At 60.6% G+C, this 23,004-nt stretch overlaps 1 protein-coding gene across 5 annotated transcripts; it reads left to right on the plus strand.

Annotated features, from left to right (window-relative positions):
- The first annotated feature begins 1,610 nt into the window (after positions 1–1,610).
- NDRG4 (NDRG family member 4) lies at positions 1,611–22,276 on the plus strand. Of its 5 annotated transcripts, XM_035543298.1 has the most exons (19): positions 1,611–1,647; positions 5,889–5,980; positions 6,479–6,523; positions 7,314–7,344; positions 14,523–14,545; positions 15,963–16,068; positions 16,884–17,004; positions 17,223–17,285; positions 17,482–17,542; positions 17,891–17,977; positions 18,111–18,167; positions 18,520–18,623; positions 19,079–19,135; positions 19,223–19,274; positions 20,004–20,051; positions 20,292–20,327; positions 20,522–20,573; positions 21,125–21,163; positions 21,883–22,276. In XM_035543298.1, the coding sequence occupies exons 1-19, from the start codon at positions 1,611–1,613 to the stop codon at positions 22,035–22,037; spliced, it is 1,266 nt and encodes a 421-aa protein (XP_035399191.1). In that variant the 3' UTR covers positions 22,038–22,276. The 5 variants fall into 5 exon arrangements, with proteins under 5 accessions (XP_035399191.1, XP_035399193.1, XP_035399196.1 ...); XM_035543300.1 differs by lacking the exon at positions 21,125–21,163; XM_035543303.2 differs by lacking the exons at positions 7,314–7,344; positions 14,523–14,545.
- The last annotated feature ends 728 nt before the right edge of the window (positions 22,277–23,004 follow it).

A 23,004-nucleotide genomic window follows, 5' to 3' on the forward strand; every position in this document is an offset into this window, starting at 1 on the left:
CTGACATCCCATGTGTTTCCTCCCATCAAAGTGAGAAGGTGAACACAGCCTGGGATGCAGAGCTATTGGTGACTCAAAAGGAGGGGCTGAAATCAACTGCAAGCTGGTTGCTATCCAGAAAGCCCAGGACAAGCTGTTAGAACAGATGTACCAGGGATGGAAATGGATGTGTGTCCCAGCAGCACCTCTCTCCCCAGCCCCTGGGCAGACGTCTGTGGGATGAGCTGTGCTCGTGACCTAGCCATGCAGGAGGAGTGCCTGTGAGCGGTCACTGGCCACCACGGCTGGCCAGGGAGACATGAGGCTGATGCTGGGGTGCCTGATTCCATCTGGGTGCTGAGAGTAGCCCGTGGGTACCTCCTGCAGCGCAGAGTTTATGTTTAGGAGCAAATTTGGATCACTGAACGAGGGTGGCATTAACATGGCTCTGGTCGAACCCCTGGCACCTTGAGTCCCTGGCTCCTCCAGAAACCTGGACAATGTTGTAATGCTGGTGGGTGAACCTCCTGCAGAGCAGCTGCCCTGCAGAGCCAGTGGTCCCTGATGGGGCTGGATCACAGCCAGGGCAGAGGGAGGCACCACCAGCATCCACACCCCATGCAGAAGATCGGGGTCCTACATCTTCCCCGCTGTGGGTCTGGCCCCTGGTTTTGTCTGACCCAAACAGCCACCCCACAACCTGCTGTACCCAAAACACCTGCCGTCCCACCCCACCACGTCAGTGCATGGTGGCCACTCCTGGGTGACCCTTCAGACCCCATCTCCCCAGTGCCTGCCCCCCCGACTCCTTGGCCATCATGCCCTGCTGTGGGGTTGCCATTACGCAGGTCCCCCTTATCCCAGGAACTGCCAGGCCCCTTGGCCATGACTGTCAGGGCTCAGGGACTGTTCCCCAGCCTTGCCCATCATTGTCCCGAGCTCCTGGGGACCCCCAGGTCTTTTGTCATCCCTTGGTCTTGTTCCCAGGCCCTTTGGCCTTCATGTCCCCAGCCCCAGGGCCTCCCCAGACCTCTTGGCCATCATGGCTCTATTCTGGGTATCTCTGCTGTTCAGACCCCCCCTTGTCCAGGGATCCTCCCCAGCCCCTTGACCACCACCATCCTGGGGACCTCCAGGCTGCTCCGCCTTTACGGGGACTCCAAGCCCCCTTGGGCATGGCCCCGTACCTGGGGGTTCTCCCAGATCTCCTGGCCGTCGCTGTCCCCTGCTCCCCAGGGACCCCCCTGCACAGCCTCCCGGCCCCAGAGCCGCTCGGCCCCCCAAGCCACCCCGGCCCCGCTCCGGGACCCCCCCCCCCCCCGGCTCCCCGCAGGCCGCTGTGCGCTGCCCTCCACCCCCGCAGCTCCTCACCCGGCACCCCTCCGTCTCCCCTTTCGCTCCCCCCGTTCCCGGCCCGGGCCCGTTGTCTGCCCCTTCCCGGCCCCGTTCCCGGCCCCATCCCCGTCCCCTCCTCTCCGGCCCCGCCGAGGGGAGGAACCGGCCCGCCGGGGCCGTGCCCAGCCGCGCCCCTGCGCCGCCCCGTGCGCTCCGGCTCCGGCTCCGCCACCGGCACCGGCACCGGCACCGGCTCCGGCTCCGCTCGCTCCCCGCGCCGGGGCCGCCGGCCCGGCATGAAGGTGCTCCGGCACAAGATCGAGCTGCTGACAGGTACGGCCCGGCTCGGCCCGCTCTGGCGCTGCCGCATCCCCGGCTCTGGGGCTGGGCTTCGCGGCGGCTCCGCTCCGGGCTCCGCGCTGCCGCCCCTGGCCGTGCCCCCGGGGGGCTGCGGTGGCCGTGGGGCGCTGGGGGCCGGCTGGGGCCGGGCTGGGGCACGGCGAGGCGGGGGGAAGGCGGCCGCTGGGGAGATGGGGCGGGGGGCTGAGGGGCCTCCAGCCCCCGCCTGGCAGCCGGGACCCCCCCCCGGGGGTTGCTGAAGGGGGCACGCACACGAGCGACGTTTTTTGGGTGCGGGAGGCGGCTCCTGGGCGAGGCGTGAGGGCTGCGGCAGGTGCCGGGGGGTACCGAGGGGGGCACGGGGGGCAGAGCCCCCCCTCCCCCTCGCCACCGCGGCCCCCAGCCCGGGGAGCGCAGCCCCCGGCTCCCCAGGGCCGGCAGATCGGGGCCAGCGGGTTCCTGCGCTCCCCGGTCAGCCCCGCAGCGCGGGTGGGCTACCGGGCGGCGGGTGTGGGTGGCTGGGCTGCGGGGCCGTGCCCCGGGGGATGCAGCGGGCCGAGGGGTTCGTCCTGCATCGGCGGGACAGGAGGGAGGTGGCCGCGTGGTGCTGGGGTTCTCCTCAGCAGTGCTGCTCAGCCGGCAATGCTGGGGAACCACTTCCCCGCCTGGGGCTGGGCTGCAGTCCCCTTCCACCCTCTCCCTGCCTTACTGGAGGTGGCTTTTGCTTCGGGGCCTGGCAGGGGCCAGCCCTCATTGCTCTGGATTTGCACTGCCCGGTTAGCCCGGAGGAGCCGTGCCGGCATCGCAGGGGTGCCGCAGCCGCGCCGGACAGGACGCAGGGCTGCAATGGGGGAGCTCCTGTGGGGCCAGTGCGTCATCCAAGGGTCCCCTGCCTTCTGGCTGCGTGCCGCCTGGTGTTAAACCCTTCCCACAGCCTCGTCACGATGATAATAATAATGATAACAGTAATGCATTTCCTTGCCATAAGCTGGTTCTCCTCCAATAAGCAACCATTGGGCTGCGGATCCCCGGGGAAGGTAAGCCAACGTGGCTGTTTCCATCTGCATCCACATAGGCGATGCCAGGGCAGAGCCCGTGGGGCTGTCTGCAACAGCTCTGCCAGAGCTGGGCGCTGCTGGGCATGGCGGTGCCCTGCACCTGCCTCCTCTGTCCCTCACCCGCTCCCCTTCCCACTGGGAGCCATTCCCCTTCCCTGCAGGACGAAGTTTTTCTTCCTTTCCTGCTACTCAGTTTGGGCTCATCCCTGGAAGACGCAGGGGCAGGGCTGGGAGTTTGTGAGAGCTCGAGCTAGTGTGCTACAAGAGCCTGGGATGTGTGGTTGCTGGCTAGGCACGTCTGGCCCATTGAGAAGAGGGAAATGGAATTGCTTACACTGCTGCTCTGTGACGGCCTAGGGGTATGCACGGAGCGCATCCCACGTTGCAGCACTGTCCTCAGAGGAGCACCAGCTCGCGGAGGTCCTGGTCCTCAGCTCTTGTTTGGATATGCAAGTGAAGAATAACGTGCTTTGTTTGGGACTGGTTTGGGATTAGGGAAGGAGACAGGTCCCAGCCTGGCCCAAGACATGGTGGCACTGCTCTAGGAAGGCAGAGCAAGAGCACCTGGGGCGGCATGCTGGGCATAGGTGCTGCTGGGGAGCATCGGGATGAGCTGAAGGGAAAAGGCTTTGTGGCCAGCCATGTTGGCATCTCCCTGGCCATCTTCATGTGGCATTTCCAGCCCCATTACCCCAGCATGTGACGGGAGTGCTTGTGCTCCATGGCGTCACTGCAGAGCACCTCAGCCATCACAGCGCTGGGCCGACCCCTGCAGCCTCTCCACTGGCCTCACTGGGGCCAGCAGCGGGGCAGCTGATGGCCTGTGGCTGATGTGTCTCACACCCTTGGCTTCCTCACCAGCCCTCTGCGGTGACGGTGGCCCGGCGGAGCTGGGTGACACTGTTCACTGCCCCACTTCTGCGCTTGGGGAGCAGGGGCGAGGGTGGCTGTGGGCTGGCTGCAGCAGCCAGGCACCCATGGAAGCCAGCAGCATGGCTGTGATCCTGCGGGCGGGCTGCTGCACCCGTGGGACTCCCTGTCACAGAACAGAGATCCCCTTTGGGGCTGGCATTTAACTCCCTCCTTTGCTCCCAGGCCCAGCACCACTTTCGGTGGCTGTCTCTTCCGCACTGGGGATGCTGGTTGGTGTCCCTCATGGGCTGGTTTTCCCCCCGCCACACAGGCAAGATCACGGGGCCTTTCCTAATTGCTCGGCCACCCTCCCTCCGATATCAGCTGGAGGCTTTAATTAACGAAAGCATTAACCATATGCTACGTGCTGGCCCCGGTCACCCCAGGGCTGCGGCTGTGCAGTGTGTCGGTGCAGTCAGCGTGTGACACTCCACTCTCTTCCAGACCCAGCTACTGGTGAGGCTGATTTTCCCCAACTTTTTAACCCTCCCTTCCTGGGATTGGGCGCCGGGCTGCTAGGCTGGAGCCAGCACAGGCTCTGCGTCCTCTCGGCCGTGCTGGCGGGCTGCAGGAGCAGGCTGGCTCTGACATGAAGCTACATCACCAGCAGCAGCCTGGCCTTGAGCAATGCACCTGGACATGCAGCTCCAAGGGGCTGTCGGCAGCCCTCTGTCCCTGCTGCGGAGGCCCCAGCATGGTGGGGCCCTTGCTGCTGGCCAGGGGCACACGGACTCCCAGCACTTGGAGCCCTGGGTATCCCAGGAGGCTTCGTGCTGGTGTTTCTCCCTCAAAACTCTTCTGGTTTGTTGGATGGCTCCGAAAGAGCAAGGCAAAGCGCGGTTTCTGCAGAGAGCAGCCAGGTGGCAGAGCTTGCTTGCTTTTCAACTGAAAACCCGATTGGATTAGGAAAAAACGGTTTTGGAGGGGAGCTCACAACCAGCTCCCATGTTCCGGGTAGCTGGGGCAGGGGTGAACGCGCCTTGTGATGCTCTCGCCCTGCATTTCTGCATCTCCAGCCTTGGCTGCCCCAGGTTTGGAGGTGGGCAAAGCATGGAGGAGGCCTGGCTGAGGCTGGGGATGGAGCAGGAGCTGTGTCTGCTTGGTGCTAGCATAACCCCATACTCCCCCCAGTAGCCATGGGGAGGCAGCATGGGGAGCTGGATGTTTGGAGCAGGAGCTCACCTGGAGGCTTGGCGTCTGGAAAGGGGTAGCGGGAGCGGGGCGGGGGGGAAAGCTGTGAGGGTAAATGCTGGGGGGGCTGTGCCTGACGCTGAGCAGGGACACTGCCAGCAGGGACACCAGCAGGGACTCTGGGACCTGCTGGTTACCCACTTTGCGTGTGCATAGGGGATCCGGGGTTGTCCTCATCCCTATTCTCCCATGTGGTGTCTGTCACCTTCCATGTGCAGTCAGCTATGGGGGGGATGCAAGTATCCCCTTGCTCCACTTCGCTTTCGGAGCTGGGCTTAGTTTTGGGGGTATTTTGGAGATGCCAGTGCTGGGGCGTGCAAACTCCTAGTGCCCTGATCAGCAGGGCAGTCCCACGCCTCTGCTGAGCAAGGGCTCTGCAGTGAAATCTGTCCCTGCAAGCCCTGGGGCTGAGCTGCCAGCTGGCCAGGACCTGCTCTGCAGGCGAGGAGGCTGTGGGGGTAAAGGCTCTGCGTGTGCTTTCCTCCCATCGTTGCAATACAAGCTTCAGGCAGTCTCTCTGCTCCCTGCTGGGGCCATGCCAGCTGCTCAGAGCAACCCTCTGCCTCCCAGCATGGCTGAGAAACCTCACCCCTCAGTCTGGCTGTGCAGGGAGATCTCCCTCAGTCCTACCCTTCTCTGTCTGTGCCCTAAAACTAGCCAAAACATTGACTTTTCTTTCTCTGGCTGATGCTGGAAGCTGGAGTGTGAATCGGACCATTCTCGCCCTGGGCTAAGGGCTTGCAGGGGTGACCAGCATGGACAGACCAAGCTGCTCTCCCAGTTTGCCTGAGGCAGACCTGGAGACAAGTCTGTTCTTAACTGGAAGAACTGGACAGGAGTGGGAGCTGAGCTCCACCAGATGCTGCCGGCCTTCTGTCCGACTCCCAGCCCCCAGCAGGGGGACTCACTGCAGCCCCTGGACGAGGCAGCACACCAGGACCCTGGTGGACAGGGGGACTGAAGCTGATTTGGCTTTCTGGGAACCCTCTCCATGGGCGGAAAGGCTCAGGGAGACCTAGGAGAAAGCAGAGGCAGGACCCTGCAGGGCACTGACATCTCCCTCACCCCGGGCAGGGCTGCTGCTGCAGGAGATGACCATGGCAGGGCTGCATGAGCTGCGCTTCACCGAGGAGAAGCCACTGCTGCGGGGCCAGGATACTGAGCTGGTGAGTTGGGAGATAGCTCTGGCTCTGGCTTCATGCATGGGGTGCTGGCATGGGGGCGTTGGTGCGACCCCAGCTCCCCTTGCACATCGTGTTGGGGAGCTGTGAGCTGGTAATGCTGGGGCACGTGTCGGGACTGGGGGATGTGGGGTGTGTGCAGTTATGCTGGTATTGAGTGCGTGTTCGCGCACACATTGATATTGGATGCGTGTGTGTGAATGAGCACGGCTTTTGTTTTGGTGTGATGATGTGGGGAGGTTTTGCACACACGGTAATACAGTGCGTGTATGTGCAGTCGTTGTAGATAAGTGTGTCTGCACGCGTTTGGGCGTGTGCCCACGCGGCCACTTTGCATGCAGGGGTGACCCCACAGCCCTGTGCACCAGCCCCCCGCAGAGGGTCCTTGTGGTGCTGGGGGGCTTTGTGTGCCAGGTGGGCAGAGGGAGTGCGAGGGGCAGCAGGTCAGTGCCTCGGTCCCTAACGGCTGCCTTTCTCCCCCAGGAGAGCTCAGATGTCTTCCTCTCTGCTGTGGACACAGACTGGAAGGTAAGACCAGCTGCGGGGGGGGACAGGAGGTGCCCCCTGGGCTTGGGGGCCCACAGGCCAGTGTGGTGGATCAGTGCGGGGCACTGAGCGGGCCCTGGGGATGGGTGTTGTTGGCTGCCCTGGCCCCAGCTTGCAGGTGGTGGCCGCTTGGTGTCTGTGCATGGCGCTGCGTGTCATGGTCCCTGTAGGAAGGGGGTAGGGCCACGGCTTTGCAGCCTGCCTGGCAGAGCCCCTGGGGATGCTGGCTGCTGCCCTCAGCGCTGGCAGTCAGATGTGTCTGGTGGGCACTTGGCAACAGGCCGGGGACAAAACCTTTTTGAAAGAAGCAAAACCGAGCTGCTTTTCCAGCCCCTCTGCCATTGCCATGGCAATGGTTCCCTGGGCGATGCCAGCTCCCCGGTTACATGAGGGTGGTTGAAAGTCTCTTTCTCTTTTGGAGTGCCAGGGCATTGCCTGCCCCTCATCCTGCCCGCCTCTCCTGGGGACCGGGGCCCCTCCACTCGCCTGGCCTGCGAGCTGCTGCAGACAGCCCTCGTCCCAGGCAGCAGCCACGCTGGGCAGCGCTGCACCAACCCACAGCTCTGCCCCACTTACAGTGTGGGACCTGCCCACCTCACGCCTCGGTTTCACCTCTACAGAGGAGCCCGGCGGAGGGCCTTGGGGCTGCCAGGCAGAGGGAGGCTGGTAGCCATGAGTCCCTGGGGGTGGTCACTCTCTGGAGAGCCAAGCATTCAGCAGACAGCTTTGCAATCAGCCTCCCACTGCCATCTTGACCCTGGCACTGTGGGAGCAGAGCCAAGATGCTGGGCTGCCCCGCCTCTGTTTCCCCTGTTGGAAAAGGAGATACCTGCTGTCATGGGGCAGGTATCTGTCCTCTCTCAACTCCCTGCAGTGGGACACCAGTGACCAGCCTCAGGCTGGGGTGTGTGTATGGCCGGGACTGCAAGGAGGGTGGGCTCACGCAGCGCTGGCTGTGTCCTCCCAGCTCTGATGCTGAAACACCAGTGCCTGTGAGGAGAAGCTAAAGCTGATTTCATTCATCCTGGCAGAGGGGCTAGAGAGCTTAGGTCTCTGTTTTGGCAGACCTACTTCCCAGGCTTTTGGTGCTGGCCCACTCAGCCTCCATCACCCGTGTGAGCAGCAGGGCACAGCTGGGCAGAGAGTAAAGAGTTTGATCAGGATGCTGGGATATGCTGGTGTAATTCACAGAGAAGGTGGGAAAGTTCTGGTATCACCACAGCAAGGGTGAGGAGTGAGAAGGAGGTGGCGATGCCAGGGGCGTGGTGAATGCCACAGCACTGCACCCTTGTTACATTGAAAAGTTAACTGGAAAAGGATAAAGGTGGCTTTTCCCAAGCCAGCTGGGCCCTGCACCATCTTGGTTCCCCTCCAAGAGCCTGTGAGGATGGTGATGGGATGAGCTTCCCAGGCTGTGCTGGGACAGCTCTTGCTTTCCCCCAGCCTGGTACTTTGCAGGCTGGGTCCTTGCAAAGGCTGGGGCAGACAGAGGCTGCCCTTCTTTGGGGAGATCTTACTCCATTTTCTAGTCTCATCCCCTTGGGGTTATTCATTCCAGCCCCCAGCTTAGGTCTTTGCTGTCCCTATTCTCCACCCCAGAGCCAGTTGCTGTTGCATTGTTGAGATGCTCTCATCTGGCTCAGGGGCAGCGGAGGGAGTAGGGATCCTGCAGTGCCACTGTCAGCCAGAGAAAAGCCAGTGGGGCTGGGGCAAGGCGGGCCAGGGCAGGTGCCTCCGCCTCAGGGCCTGGGTGATCTGGCCCCTGCTGGAGGTCTGGTCTGCCTGCTGGCTGGGGTGGCTAGTAGCCAAAGGGCTAGTGATGCTATCTGATGCCATTTAACAGTGCCAGCCTTGCTCAGCCCTCCTGTCTCCCTGCTGCCCTTTTGCAATCATGCCTCCCTTTGCTTTGACTTTTCCTCCCCTTCTCTCCTCTGTTTTGCCATCTTCCTGCCTTTTTTCACCAGTTCACCCACTTCTTCATCTCTCGGTTCTTCCTAGGGGCTCTCTGTCTCCCAGTGCTTCTGCCCTCTGTCATGCCATGGGGCACCAGTCCCTTCCCCTGGCTCATGACATATCCTGGAGGCTGCTGCAAAGCTGGGGCTTTGCCAGCACCATGGCCAAAATGTCTGGTGGAGAAGGGCAGCACAGGTGGCTGCTAATGATGTGCTGCTGGGCCCTGTGCAGGCAGCCCCCAGATGCACCCATGGCAGGGCAGCCATCACCGACCTCTGAAATCCCCAGGAGTAGACATCCCTGGGCCTGCCAGTCTCTGTATCAGCTTCACCGCAGTTCCAGGGTTATTTTTGCAATGCTGTGGGCTGGCTGGGTGCAAGTTGCTGTGCAATCTGCTCTGCTTGCTGTTCATGGCTGCAACTGCTTGCGCTCTTTGGCTCTTCAGACAGCGGGGCTGATGAAAGCAAAACCACAGAATATTTCAAGTCAGAAGGGACCCACCAGGATCATCATGTCCAACTCCTGGCTCCACACAGGACTACCTAGAAATTAAACTGAATGTCTGACAGCGTTGTCTGAACTGTGGTGGTTGAACACTGGTAGGCAGCTAAGCTCCACCACGCTGCTCTCTCACCACTGCTCCTCAAAAGCGCAAGGGGAGAAAATACAGACAGGGTGAGCCAGATCACCTGCACCTGTGTGGGCTCCTCTCCACAGGCTGCAATCCTGGCATGGAGCCTGCTCCTGCTGGGGCTCTCCATGGGCTCTTCAGGCCACATCCACCATGGGCTCTTCCAGGTGCTGCAGCATGGGAATCTGCTCCACCATCATACCCCATGGGCTGCAGGGGGACAGCCTGCTCCACCAGGGGCCTCGCCACAGGCCGCAGGGGAACTGCTGCTGCGTGCCTGGAGCACCTCCTGCCCTCCTGCTGCACTGACCTTGGGGGCTGCAGGGCTGCTTCTCTCTCATTTCTCTCCCAGCTGCTCTTGTGCAGCAGGTTTTTCCCTTTCTCCAGCGTGCTCTCCTGAGGCACAACCAGTAGCGCTGGTGGGCTGTCGCTCTGGAGCTGGCTGGAGCTGGCTGTACTCTAACACCGGGCAGCTGCTGGGCTGTTCTCACAGAAGCTGCCCCTCATTGCCACCAACACCTTGCCACATAACCCCAATGCAGAGATGCTTCTTGAACTTCGTCAGGGTTGGTGCCATGACCACTTTCCTGGGCAGCCTTTTCTGGTGCCCAGCCACACTCTCAGTGGAGAACCTTTTCCTTATATTGGATCTGACCCTTCCCTGTCTCAGCTCCATGCCGTTCCCTTGGGTCCTGTCGCGGTCCCCAGAGAGCAGAGCTCAGCGCCTGCCCCTCCACTCCCCTCGTGAGGGAGCTGCAGGCCGCCATGAGGCCTCCCCTCAGCCTGCTCTGCTCTGGGCTGAACAAACCAAGGGACCTCAGCCGCTCCTACATCATTGCCCTCTGGACCCTTCACCATCTTCATTGCACTTCTTTGGACACATATATTTTAATATCCTTCTTACATTTTGGTGCCCAAACCTGCACACAGTCCTCAAGGTGAGGCCACACCAGTGCAGAGCAGAGCAGGACAATCCCTTCCCTCACCAGCCAGCAGTGCTGTACCTGAGGCACCCTAGGACACGACTGACCCTTTGGGCTGCCAGGGCACACTGCTTCAACTGGCTGCTGGCCAGAACCCCCAGATCCCTTTCCGTGGCCGCTCTCCAGCCTCTCATCCTCCAGACTATAAATACAGCCAGGGTTGCCCCATCCCAGGTGCAGAATCTGGCACATGCTCATTAAATTTGGTGTGGCTGGTGATTTCCCAGCCCTCTAGTCTGTCGAGATCTCTTGGCAAGCCCTCTGTGCCCTGAGGCAGTCAACACCTCCTAATTTAGTATCCTCTGCAAACTGAGTTAGTGTGGATTTGGCTCCTGTGTCCAGGTCACTCATAAAAACACTGAAGAGAACTGGCCCTGAAATGGAGTCCTGGGGAACCCCACTACTGACTGGCTGCCAGCCTGATGTAACCCCATTTCTATAACCCTTTGAGCCTGCCCCATCAGCCAATTGCTCACCCGTCCTATTTGTACTTCTCTAGCTGTATGCTGGACATTTTGTCTAGAAGGATACTGTAAGAGACAGTTCCAAAAGCTTTTCTAAAATCCAAAAAAGTCACATCTACTGGCTACTCTTAGTCCACTATGTGGGTAACCTTGTCATAAAAGGAAACTAAGTTAGTTAAGTAGGACTTTCCCCTCATGAACCCATGCTGGCTGTGACCACTGACTGCATTGTCATCCGAGTGTTTTTCAATAACTCTCAGCATAATCTTTGCCGTCATTTTACCAGTCACAGGAATGAGACTGCCAAAGCCTTCTTTCTTACCCTTCTTGAAAACAGGGACAACCTTTTCCAGCTTCCAGTTGACTGGGACCTCTCTGTATTCCCAAGACCATTGAAGAGTAATAGAGAGGGGTCTCACAATAACATCAGCCAGCTTTTTGAGTACCCTGGGATGAATCCCATGAGGCTGCTAGACTTATGTGCGTTCAGCTGGCAAAATGGCACACAGACCTGTGAATAGCTTAGTTCCTGTGCTAGAAGTCACTCAGGACCTGGGCTTCCCCCTCCCATGTGGTCCTTCATTAACAGAGGGGTCATCTCTGTGGGATTTGTGTCAGGGCTCCCTGCAGGACAAAACAGTGCAGTGGAAAGTTTCCTTGTTAGCCTGGTTTGTTGGAGGCAAGGTAGGTGCTGTCCCACTGCCTGTCCATCTGTCCTTTCTCCCACTTGTCCCTCCTCTCCACTTCGGGTGGAGGAAAGAGATGTTCCCAGGGCAAAGTGGCTCGGATCTGTTGTTCCACATCAGAGACTCAACAGGAGCAAGCCCAGTGGGTGATGCTGCGGATACACAGGGAAGCCTGGGCTTCTGTTGCTGGACAAGACTCGTGGGCAGATGGGCTTGTCCTCTTGTGAAGCCTCTTGGAATCATGGCAGAAGCAAACTGCACATGCACACAGAGGGACACGTGCATGTGTGTGCACATGCTGCATGCATTGGCCCAGGGGTGGAGTCCTTCCCATCAGGGCTGCTGGGTTGTTGTTCCTCCTGGCTTATTTACCTGCCATCAGTGATGTCCAGGTTCAGGCTAAATTGAGTCCTGTGTTCCCACTGTGTGCCAGCATCCTGCACCAGGCAAGGTTGGGGGGATTTGTGTCTGTGCTAGCATGTCCTGTAACATGCTCCATCTCCACGCAAATTTACCGTGTGCGCCTTTCATTGCATATGTGCATATTCCTGCCTTGACTGCAGGCCTTCTTATGTTCCCAGGTGAGGTAAAGGGGAAGCATTCATCTGTGTTCTCACACAGGCACGAGGTTCTGCATGTATGCAGTTCATTGTGTATCCGTGGGCATGCGTGTTGTCCTGTAACCTTGCGTGGGTTTCAGTATGAGTCACCACATTTATTTGTCCAAATTTATTTGTGGGGCACGTGCATGCCCCAGACACATGGGGCATGGAGTCACACAGTTTTGCCTGGTCCCTGTGTGTCCGTGTTTATATGTTCCTGTGCATGTATGTGCACGGTCATGTGCATACATGGAAGCGCCACCTGCAATGTCTGTTTGTGGGTGTGCGCCAGGTTCCCTGTGTGTGTGCATTACTGCAGGGCTCTGGCCTGGGTGGTTGCAGACTCGAGCATGACTCTGCATGTTTGTGCATGGCACAGAGCCATGTGTGCACGCATGTCTGGGTGTAGGTGAGGGGTGCTGGGCTCTGCCCTGACAATGCTGTGTGCGTTGTGGGGGGTGTCAGCACAGCCCCTTCTGGGCGCCTGTGCCTGTCTCAGTCTGCCAAAGGAGGGAAGATGGAGCGGGTACCGCACGGCGCCAGGCGTTTTTCTTCATAAACAAGGGTATTTGGGGCCAATTGGAGCATGAATAATTCCTGTGGCAGCCAATGGCCGAGTGCCGGCTGCATCGCAGCACTCGCCTGCAATGGAGGCCAAACCTGCTGGGGCTGCGCCTTGCGCCGAGGGGGAAGGGAGAGGGAGGGCTTAGCGCAGGGCTGGGGCTCCGCTATAAATCGAGGCAAGGGGCTGAGCTAGCACAGAGCTCTGCTTCACCCCAGCCTGCTGCAGCACCGTGCCCTGCGCCAGGACCCTGTGCACAGTCTGCCCTGCCTGCACATCCTTGCCTGCCCGGCTCCTCACCATGCCCGAGTGCTGGGATGGGGTAGGTACCACCGTCCCCATGCTACCCTCCCTTCCGAGCGGGTTTTGCCCCAGTTTCTCTCCTACTGGCTGAGGCTGGGTGATTGCACCAAGTGGAGCTTGCTGTGCATCAGGCAGATATTGGTGTGGGGGCAGCTGCCGCTGGGGAGCCCTTCCTTCCCCCAGCTACAGCACTGCTGCATCCCCGATGTGACGCAGGTTTCGGGGCTGCATTGTCCTTGAGCGTGTCCTCCCCAGGCCTGGCGGAGATGGTGCACCAGGCTGTGCTGAGCGAGCGCAGTGCCTGCAGCTGTGGGCTGCACTGGGCTGACTGTGGGCAGGGAGCCCTGCTGACTCCCACCCAGGGCACAGCGGGGACAGGGGAGACAGGAGGACTATAGAGAGATGATCTCTGGACATTTTGGATGTCTGGGATGTTTTCCAGACTCCGCAGTGATTGCAACACCTGGTGGCAAAAGGCTGGTGTGGAGGGGAGGCACCGCAGTGCAGAGGAGCGGTGAGCAGGTGGGAGCACTGCAGTGGGCGAGTGAGAGCCTTGCAGTTACCCAGCCCCACATGGGACTGGGCTCTCCCAGGCACCTATGGGTGCTGTGGCCCAGCATTGTCCGTGCCCCCCCTTCATCCTGGCTTCATCCCCTCCTCCCTAGCCTCTCACCTGAGCGAGAGCAAATGTGCCTGCGGCAAAGGGCAGGGCTGTGGTACCCAGCGATGCTGCAGAGTCTGTGCCACAGTCAGGGATGTGCCTGGGCTCACAGATGGGGGTCACAGCCCTAGGGAAGGAGCTGCCACCTTAGCCTTGTGATTTTTGGGTTGGTATCACAGACTGAGCTGTAAGGGAACCATGGCCATGTGGGTGGGAGGGAGGAAGCCCTGTACTCAGGATCAGACCACAAGGACACCTCCTACTCGGTCACCTTGGGCCAAGCCTTTCCTCTGCCTTGATTTCCCTGTCTGTTGCCTGCTCATCACCTGCAGAGGTGGGTGGGAAGAGAAGCAATACCCAGCTCGACCCTGGGAGTAGAGGGATGGCTGTGGCTGACGGGTGGGGTTGGGGCACTCTTGGGGAGCTGAGCATCATCACTGAGGAGCCCTTGAGCTGCCCTCGAGTGCCACGTGCCCATGGGTATGGCTGCCCTTGGCGAGGGGAGGCACTGCAGAGAGGAGTACCCGTCCTCAGGCTGTTCCTCCCACCTGCCGGAGGCCCATGTCCTTCAGAGTCCTTGGTGGTGCGTGGCCTGTGGGAGCACCCACGTGGCTGTGGAAGGGCCCACTCTCCTCGCATCTTCCCATCCGCAGGGGTTGCCGGTGCCTGCAGTGAGGACCGCTCTGCATCAGGCACTGTGCCAGCATCCCCTGCCTGGCACCACTTCGGGCGTGATGCTTCTGGGCCCGCTGCATCCCAGCTTTGAGGTCATTGCCACCGGGCTGGCTGGCAGGCACGGGCATCTGGAGGGGACCCCTGGTCCTTTGGCCAGCACCCAAGCTCACAGCCTCAGTTTCCCTTGGGATGCTGGCCACAAAGGTGAGGCTGGAACCTCAGGGCCCGCAGCCTGTCAGGGATTGAGCATCAGGATGAAGCTAGAGCAGTGTGACCTTGCAGGGCCAGGACAGTGGCACCTGTACACACTCGCTGTGAGAAGCCCTGACGGCAGCATGTGGGGGCTGGAGGTCACCTGTGCCCTGAAACAGTGCCATGACAATGAGCTCCTCCCTGCTCCCTGCTCCTCCTCAGCAAGGCTGGGTGGGGGTCAGAGGATGGACAGATAGGAGCTGGCTCAGCAACAACCCCTACTCCCACCCCCGTCCCCTGGAAGGCAGCACTGCTTTCCCAGTCAGGGAAACTGAGGCACGGGGCAGTCCTGGTCCCTGTATGGGGGCACAGCCATTTCAGACCAATGGGTTTTGAGGTTATTTTAGCTGTCATTTGGGGCTCAGGATGCATCATTTCCTCGGGTGGTGTTTGAGGTCTGACCTCAGCCTGTTTGCGCCAAGCACAGTGAATCCAGGCCAGCTGGGCCATGCTGTTCTCTCTCATCCTGTTGCCAAAACTCTCTTGGTCTCACGTCCTCTAAGACCTCCTGTCCCATCCTGTGATCCCTTCCCATCCCACCCCAAACCTCTATCCCTTGATACCATCCTGTGCTCCCATACATGATACACCTGTCAAATCCTAAATCTTCCTATCCCATCCCAAGCACTCCATTTTTACTCCATGATCCCACACCATCCCAAACCTTCCCATCCTGTGATCCTTCTGTCCCATCTCAACTCTCCTGTGCCATCCTTGATGCCCCAACTTTCTCATATCCCCTTTCTGGGGCATGGCTGCACCTTTGCCAGCCACTGCCTCCTGGGCAGTCTCCTGTGCCTCAGTTTCCCTGTTGGAAGAAGCTGGGCTGGGTTTGTACAGACTGTTCATAGCCACTGCCAAGTTGGGGGATCCCGAGCTGTCTATGTGGGTGAAATCTGCTTATGACCACACTGAAGGCAAGGGTGTAGCTGGCACGTGGGTCCCATGAGAAGCCAAGAAGAGGTGTTTGAGCCTGCAGAGGGACCATCCAAGGGCTGCTATTAAATATGCAGATGCTATTAAATAGATATAGTTGCATCCAGCTTGGGAAAACCCCACCCTGGGGCAAGTCAGTGGAGGCCGGGTGTTTATAGTGGCTTGCTTGCTCTGCCCTCTGCTGCCAGCCAGGACTCGAGGCTGCCTGGAGCCTGGGGCTTTCCTGAGGCAGCTGCTCCCCTGCCTCCTGTGCACCCAGGGGGCCCATCCTGTGCCAGGTATCAGCAGGTCCCAGCCTGGGGGTTCTCATCCCTGCTTGCTCTGGGCCTGGGGCTGCGGGGCCACATTGGAGGCATCACTTCTCAGCCTTTTGGCTAAGATCAAGTGCAGTGTGTAGTGTACGGGGCTGTGTGTAGTGTATGGGGCTGTCCAGCAGGCACTTGCTTGCTCACAGGTGATCTCCATGGGGAAGGCATTTCTGGGGCTTTGGCCTTGTGGCCACCTGCCTGTGGAAAGCCAGAAGCCCCCCGGTGTCTGCAGGAGCCACCAGGTCAGCACAAACGGCCTGCGTGGATGCCATGCAGGGTTGGATCTGGGTGCTGAGTCAGCTGCCTTCCCCTCCCTCCCGGCTCCCGGCTCTGGGCAGGGATGGTGGGACAGGAGGAGGTGTCTGGGGCAGGACCAGCGTCACTCCATCTCTCCTCGTCCCCCAGGAACACGACATCGAGACACCCTATGGGCTGCTGCATGTGGTCATTCGGGGCTCACCCAAGGGGAATCGCCCGGCCATCCTGACATACCATGACGTGGGCCTCAACCGTGAGTGCTGGCCTCCAGGAGGATGGGGAGCAGGGGAGGGCGGGAGCAAGCCGGCGGCTGGGACATCAGCCAAAGCCCCTGGCTTGGCGTCGAGGTGCCAAGGGCTCCCTGACAATATGGAGGGTTTCTGTGGCATCCAAGAGAGCTGGGAGGCTTTGGCCTCCTTTCTTAAATCCTATGTTTGCCTGAACACTTTCTGGGGATTTTGGACAGGGCAGGTAATACCCTGGGCTGCTCAACCTACAGCTTCCAAGGGGGGAGCACAGAACACTGCCTGGCCGAGAGTAGCCTCATGCTTCACTGGCCTGTGCAGAGCTGGGGCAGATCCCAGTCCCCAGCAAGGTGTCTGGGCTTATAAACTAGGAAGTGATTGGCCTGGGATGAAGAAGCCACCTCTCCCATTTTGGGTGCCCCTTTCCCCTCTGAAGCTGGCAAGGGGCAGATGGCCAAGCCCTGTTCGACTGGAGCAGCGTGGCTCCTGCTGAGGCCCTGCAGCTCCAGCCCTGCAGTGCTGGGCAGACCGACAGTTCTGATGCAGAGCCCCGAGGCAAGTCCCGAAATTCTCATCCTCCTGGCTGCGTCTGTCCCTCCCCATGTCCCCCATCCTCATAAGGGTCACAATCCTTGCTAACAGTGGCCATGGTCTCTGCTGTGGGCCAGGAGCACAGAGGGAAGGGTATGGAAGGGCTTTGGTGGCACATCAGCTCCGGGACGAGGGGCAGTGGGACAGCAGTGACCTCTCTCCATGCTCTCCTGGCCCACCAGGCCCTCGTGCTGGGGTATTTGGTCTCTGATCACTGCCTGCCCTTTGACAGACAAGCTTTGCTTCAACACCTTCTTCAACTATGAGGACATGCAGGAGATCACGAAGCACTTTGTGGTGTGTCACGTGGATGCGCCAGGACAACAGGCAGGAGCCTCGCAGTTCCCGCAGGGGTAGGTGCCAGCCCTGGGGACTTGCTGCGCCTGATGGGATGTCACCTCCCTGCCCGCTGGGATGTCACTGCCCGGGCAATCGCCTGCCCGCGGGCCCCTCTAAGCCATGTCAAAGCCCGGGGCTGGTGACGTGGTGGTTGGTGGGTGAGCAGGCGGGTGGTGTTTCCCCGCTCCACGCAGGCCCCGCAACCACCTCCCCGTGCCTCCCCGTGCTGCAGGTACCAGTACCCGTCCATGGACCAGCTGGCTGCCATGTTACCCAGCGTGGTGCAGCATTTCGGGTGAGTCACCTCTCCTCTGAGGGGGCTGGGCAGGGCCTGGGGCTGGGACTGGGGCTGGAGGACTTACCCCCGTTAGCTGGCACCCTGCATGTCCTTTTGTGCCCCATCCTGCAGGACTCATTGAAGGCAGAGGGGTGCCCTGGGGAACCTGCGCTGGAGCACACTGTTTCCCCATGTGCGCCTCTCTGCTTTCCAGGTTCAAGTATGTGATCGGGATCGGCGTTGGGGCAGGAGCCTACGTGCTGGCCAAGTTTGCGGTGAGCCTGGGGCTGGGATGGAGTCACCTGTGCCTCCTGCCAGCCTGGGGCCTGGGGAAGAGCAGGAGCTGATGGCCCGGGCGTGCTGTGCCACTGCAAAGGCTCCTGGAGAGAGGGGCAGGCCAGGATGGCTGTGCTGTGGTCACGGTGGCAGGGCAATCCTGTGCCTGCTACAGCTGAGCCAGGTCTCCCGTCCCGCCATGTCAGCCCCCTGGGCCCTACGCTGCCATTGATCCCAGGACTCCCGGGGATGTCCCTGGCCTGGCTGTCGTGCCCACATGGTGGGCAGTGGTGCTGGTGGGCGTGTTGCTCCTTCCCGCTGAGCATCACCCCTCTCGCTTGGTGCAGCTCATCTTCCCTGACCTGGTTGAAGGGCTGGTCCTCATGAACATCGACCCCAACGGCAAAGGCTGGATTGACTGGGCAGCTGCCAAGGTGGGCACGGCCCCAAACCCCTCCAAGCCCTGGCGGCTCCCTGGGGCTTGGAGTCCCCATCCTGTGCCACCCTGCAGTGCCAGGGCAGGAGCCAGCCACGGTGGGACAATAACTCCCTGTGTTCTCTCCACAGCTCTCAGGCCTCACCAGCACGCTGCCGGACACAGTCCTGTCGCACCTCTTCAGCCAGGTAAGGTCTGCCTGCCCTGCCTTCTGCCTGCACTGTCTCCCACAGTGTCCCCCTGCCCAGCATCCTAGCCAGGTGGCTGTGCCCTGCTCCCTGTGCTGGGTGCTGTGGTGCCACTGGGCCTGACCCATACCCAGGGATGAGGTTGGAGAAGTCCTGCTTGCGTTCCTCCTGCTTGATCCAGGGCTCAGCCCCAGCTGATGCCATGTGCGACTCACACCTGTGTCCTGCCCAGGCACGCTGCCCACAGCGTGGCCGTGCCCAGACACAGTGCCCAGCATCCTCTTGCTCTGCTCCGTCAGTGGGCAAGGCACCTAGCAGCCTCTGCCCTGATTTCTGTCCCCTGTTGGTGCAGGAGGAGCTGGTGAACAACACAGAACTGGTGCAGAGTTACCGGCAGCAGATTGGCAGTGTGGTGAACCAGTTCAACCTCCAGCTATTCCTCAACATGTACAACAGGTGAGTAACGCCAGGCAGCGTGGCCATCTTTGCCATGCTGATGAACTGCAGCAATGGTGGGTGGCCCCAGTGTGCAATGGGTACCTCAGCCGCATGGGGTGCTGCTGTCACCCTCTGATGCAGGCAGGCTGCAGAGCAGTGCTGGCCACCGGTGCTGGCCAGGGGTGCTGGAGTGGTAGTACATGTGTTAGAGACTAGGGAAGGGGACAGAGATATTGCCCAAGTGTTCGTAAGAAGGGAGTTGCTGCTCCACTGAGTGCTGCATCCCATGGCGTGCTCTGCTCAGGGCACAGGGGTGCAGCAGGGATCACAGGGTGCTGGGACGCTGGGGCTGAGAGACGCTTTCCAGAGCCACTCCCAGAGCGGTGCCCCAGCTCTGTGCTATGATGTCAATGACATCGTAGGCATCAAACCCTGCCTAAGGGTTCACACTGGCTCTCCTTCTTCTCTGCCAGCCGCAGGGACCTGGACATCAACCGGCCTGGGACTGTGCCCAACGCCAAGACTCTGCGGTAAGAGTCGCTCTGGCACAGCACAAGGGATGCAGGGCGGTGGAGCCCAGCACAAGCCCTGACCGTGCCCTTTCTTCTCATTTCCAGCTGCCCCGTGATGCTGGTGGTGGGGGACAATGCGCCTGCTGAAGAAGGGGTGGTGAGTAAGGGCGTGGGGCTGTGACGCCTGCATGGATGGTGCCTATGTGTGGGCACACTCAGGTACACTGCCTGCTCAGACATATGGAAACTCCCATGTGCAGGAGCGCTCTCAAGTGCAAACCTGCCTGTTCAGGGGGGCACATGTGCACATGCATCTGTGTGCCCAGCCATGCTTGCGCGTACCTGGGAAGCCCCCCCTTCCCGCATGCACCCAGACCTCCTCACATGAACATGTGGGTGTGTTGGTACACAGGCATACTCCATCCTGGGCCCCATGCACCCATATGGCTGCTTGCACACGTGTGTGCTTGCACGTGCCCGCATGGTTGTCAACATTTGCACAATCAGCTGCAAGTACTGTGCAGGTGGCCATGCTTGTACATGTGTGTAACTGTGCGTGTGCACGGTCTCCTCCAGCACATGTACATGTGCATATGTGCTTGTAGACACGTGGGCACACACGGAGGCCTCATGAGACACCCCTCCCTCTAGCCCCTCACCTTGAGGTGGGGATGTTCCATCCTGCCCAGACACTGCCTAGCAAGTGGAAGGTCCATTACGTCGCACAGCAGGCGGTGGTGGTGCGGGGGGCTCAGGGCTCGCCTAGCACCCTGCCTGCTGTGGGATGTGCCAGTCGCAGTGTCAGGGATCAGTGGTGGTATCTGTGGGCAACTTCTGCCAGGCTCAGGGCACCCCAGGGTGCTCATACCATCCCTCTCACCCACAGGTGGAGTGTAACTCCAAGCTGGATCCCACCAACACCACCTTCCTGAAGGTAAGCGGGTGGCAGAGGGGCAGCAGGGTGGCTCCCACTGCATGTGCAGTGCCTGTTGCCCTGTGCCCCAGCATTGCAGGGTGTCCCCATCTCCCTGTCACAGGTTTGTCCTGGTTGTGGGGCTGGGGTGAGTGGGGAGAGCAGGGTGGCCTTGGCAGTAGCATCCTGCCAGTGGTTACCAGAGGACAGGGTGGGGAGAAAAGGCATCCTCCCAAACTAACCAGGACCTTCTCTCTGCAGATGGCAGATTCTGGTGGGCTGCCCCAGGTCACACAGGTGAGCCTCCCCAGTTTTCTCAGTCAACTGAGTATACTGGGCCCTGAGGCATGGACTGGTGCTGTCCCTGGCTAGCAGGGAATGGGCTGACGTGGGCACAGGAGTCCTGTGTGGGGGATAGAGGAGATGGCTTGGGCTTGGGTGGGGATCTCAGCCCTGCTGCTGCCTCAGCTCCTCCTGCTCTCTCCCTGCAGCCCGGCAAGCTGACTGAAGCCTTCAAGTACTTCCTGCAAGGCATGGGCTACAGTGAGTGCCAGGGCTGGGCACAGGGCTGGCCTGGGCGTGTGCGTGCACATGCGTGTGCGTGTGTGTGCAGCCCCTGCCGCAGAAGAGCCTGGCACCTGTGCGTGCCCTGACGGAGGGCTGCACATGCATCTGTAGCATTATATGTGTGGCTGTACAAGATGCCCGTCCGCGTGCTAGGGGTGTGGAGTATGCAGGCTCTGTGTGCACACTAATGTGTGTGCAAGGGCTGTGTGTGTGTACGTAAGTGTATGAGCAGGGTCTCTATGTATGCGTACATACATATGTGTGTGTGGATGCGTGAGCAGGGGCTGTGTTTGCACATGGGTGTGGAGAGTTCCCGTGTGTGTAGGTCCATGTGTACAGATCAACACGTGTGTGTGTGTGTGAAGGTCCCCGTGCACATGCGTGTGTGCAGGTCTGTGTGCACACCTACAGGTCTGTGTGCACACATTTGTGGGGCCAGGTAGGGACTTCTGGCCCCACGGAGCCACCAGCATGGCTGACATTCTTTCTCTGCCCTCCCTGACCCTGTCCTGCTCCCGCCCCGCCAGTCGCCCACCTGAAGGATCGGAGGCTGAGTGGAGGCGCAGGTACCGCTCAGTGCTGCTCGGCCCGTGCCCACCACTGCATGGTGCCCTTCTGGCCCTGAGCCCCCACGGCAGGACACTCCTGCTGGCTGGTGTCCCCAAGCTGCCCGGGCACCTTTGGGAGCAGTCTGGGTACAGAGCTGGCCCTTCCCAGCCAGGCATCTTCTGTCTCGCTCTGCTTTGCTCGAGATGATGGGCTGTCCCCACGCTCTGCCTCACACCCTGAGCCAGGGCTGAGAGCTGAGAAATGGCATTCAGAGAAGTATCCCCATGCAGGCACGGTCCCAGCAGCATGCCCACCGTGCCCTCTTCCAGATGGACAGGAACTGTGCCACCCTGGCTGGAGGAGGGCCTCACCTCCCCCAGACACCCTGGGGAGCCAGGAGAGCTCCCATCCCCACTTACACCCTCTCTGGAGCATAGTGGCTGGGGCTTCCTGTGGCCTCCTTCCTGGTGGCCACCTGCCCAGGAGCTTTACCAGCTGTGCCTGGTGTGCAGCCTGCCCCAGGGCACCCCATTCCTGCCCACCATCCTTTTGTCAGCCTGGAGCTTCTCATGTTGTAGCACTGCATGCTGCAAGCTTGCGCCGGGGGCCGTTTGCATTGGGGAGTGGGACCTGTGTCCCCACCGGTGGCTTTGCTTGCGTGAGGTAATGTCAGCTCTGTTCCTTCTGGACTTCAGAGGGAGCTGAGCACCCAGGCCCTCTCTCTGTGCCCGTGCAGTGCCATCCGCCAGCATGACCCGCCTGGCACGCTCCCGCACAGCCTCCCTCACCAGCGCCAGCTCGGTGGATGGCGCCCGCCCACGTGCCTGTACCCACTCGGAGAGCACCGAGGCCATGGGGCAGATCAACCACACCATGGAGGTATCGTGCTGAGGCCCACGGCCACCACCGCCGTTTCCTCCAGAGCCATCTCCCATCCGTCAGCATCCCGCCAGCACCCACCCGCCCCGCAGACGACCTCTGCCAGGGTCCTCACTCCCTTGGGGTTGATTCATCTTCTTTGCTGTTGGCCTCCCCCCATCGCTGGGCACCAGAGAAGGAGAGGGGCTTTGCGTTGTCACCTCCAAGCTCTGGGTCCTGGCTTAGCCCAGCAGTCACACGTGGCTCTGCCTCAGTCCTCACCCTCCCCAGCACCGGCTTGGCCCTGGCTTGGGAGGGAGGGTGGTGGAGGGATGTGGCCAGGACGGGTGAGCAGGGTCAGGGTGGTGGGCTGGGGGCAGGATGGTGGGATGGGGGCAGGATGGTGGGATGGAACAGGACAGCCTTACATGGGCAGAACAGTGGGACACAGAAGCACCCTGGAGGTAGGTTGGTCTGCCAAGGCGATCCGATGGGTTGCCAGGCTAGAAGGAAGCCAGGGCCTGGGAACGGCACTGGCTCTGCCTGTGGCATGTCTGGGCACTTGGTGGGGGGGTGGATTTGTCAGACGCCTGCAGGGATATCACTCTGCCCTTCCTGGGGCAGCGGCTCCCATTCATCTCCCTGCCGGCCATTCCGTGGGGGTCACATGGGATTCCCTGACACAGGCAAGACCTGGCACAAGGCGGCCATCATGAGAAATCACACACCGCACTGTACCCTCATCCTCACCATGCATCCCGAGGGCTGCCCCAGAGCAGGGGGAGAGGTCCTGTCTTGCTCTGCTCCAGGAGACATCAGGGCAGAAGGGGGGGTCATGGGCATCCTTTCCCCAGTCCTGCCGTTGTTGCAAGAATGACGATCACTGCCTGTCACCAAAAACGCACCCAGGGGCAGGTAGTCTCTGCGCCTTGGCTTGCCCATTCCCTGCCACTCTGGCAGTCTCACTTTAGCTTGGGCTGAGGCCACCAGGGCTCAGAGG

This window comes from Cygnus atratus, chromosome 12, assembly GCF_013377495.2.
Source record: "Cygnus atratus isolate AKBS03 ecotype Queensland, Australia chromosome 12, CAtr_DNAZoo_HiC_assembly, whole genome shotgun sequence".
Taxonomy (NCBI): Eukaryota; Metazoa; Chordata; class Aves; order Anseriformes; family Anatidae; genus Cygnus; species Cygnus atratus.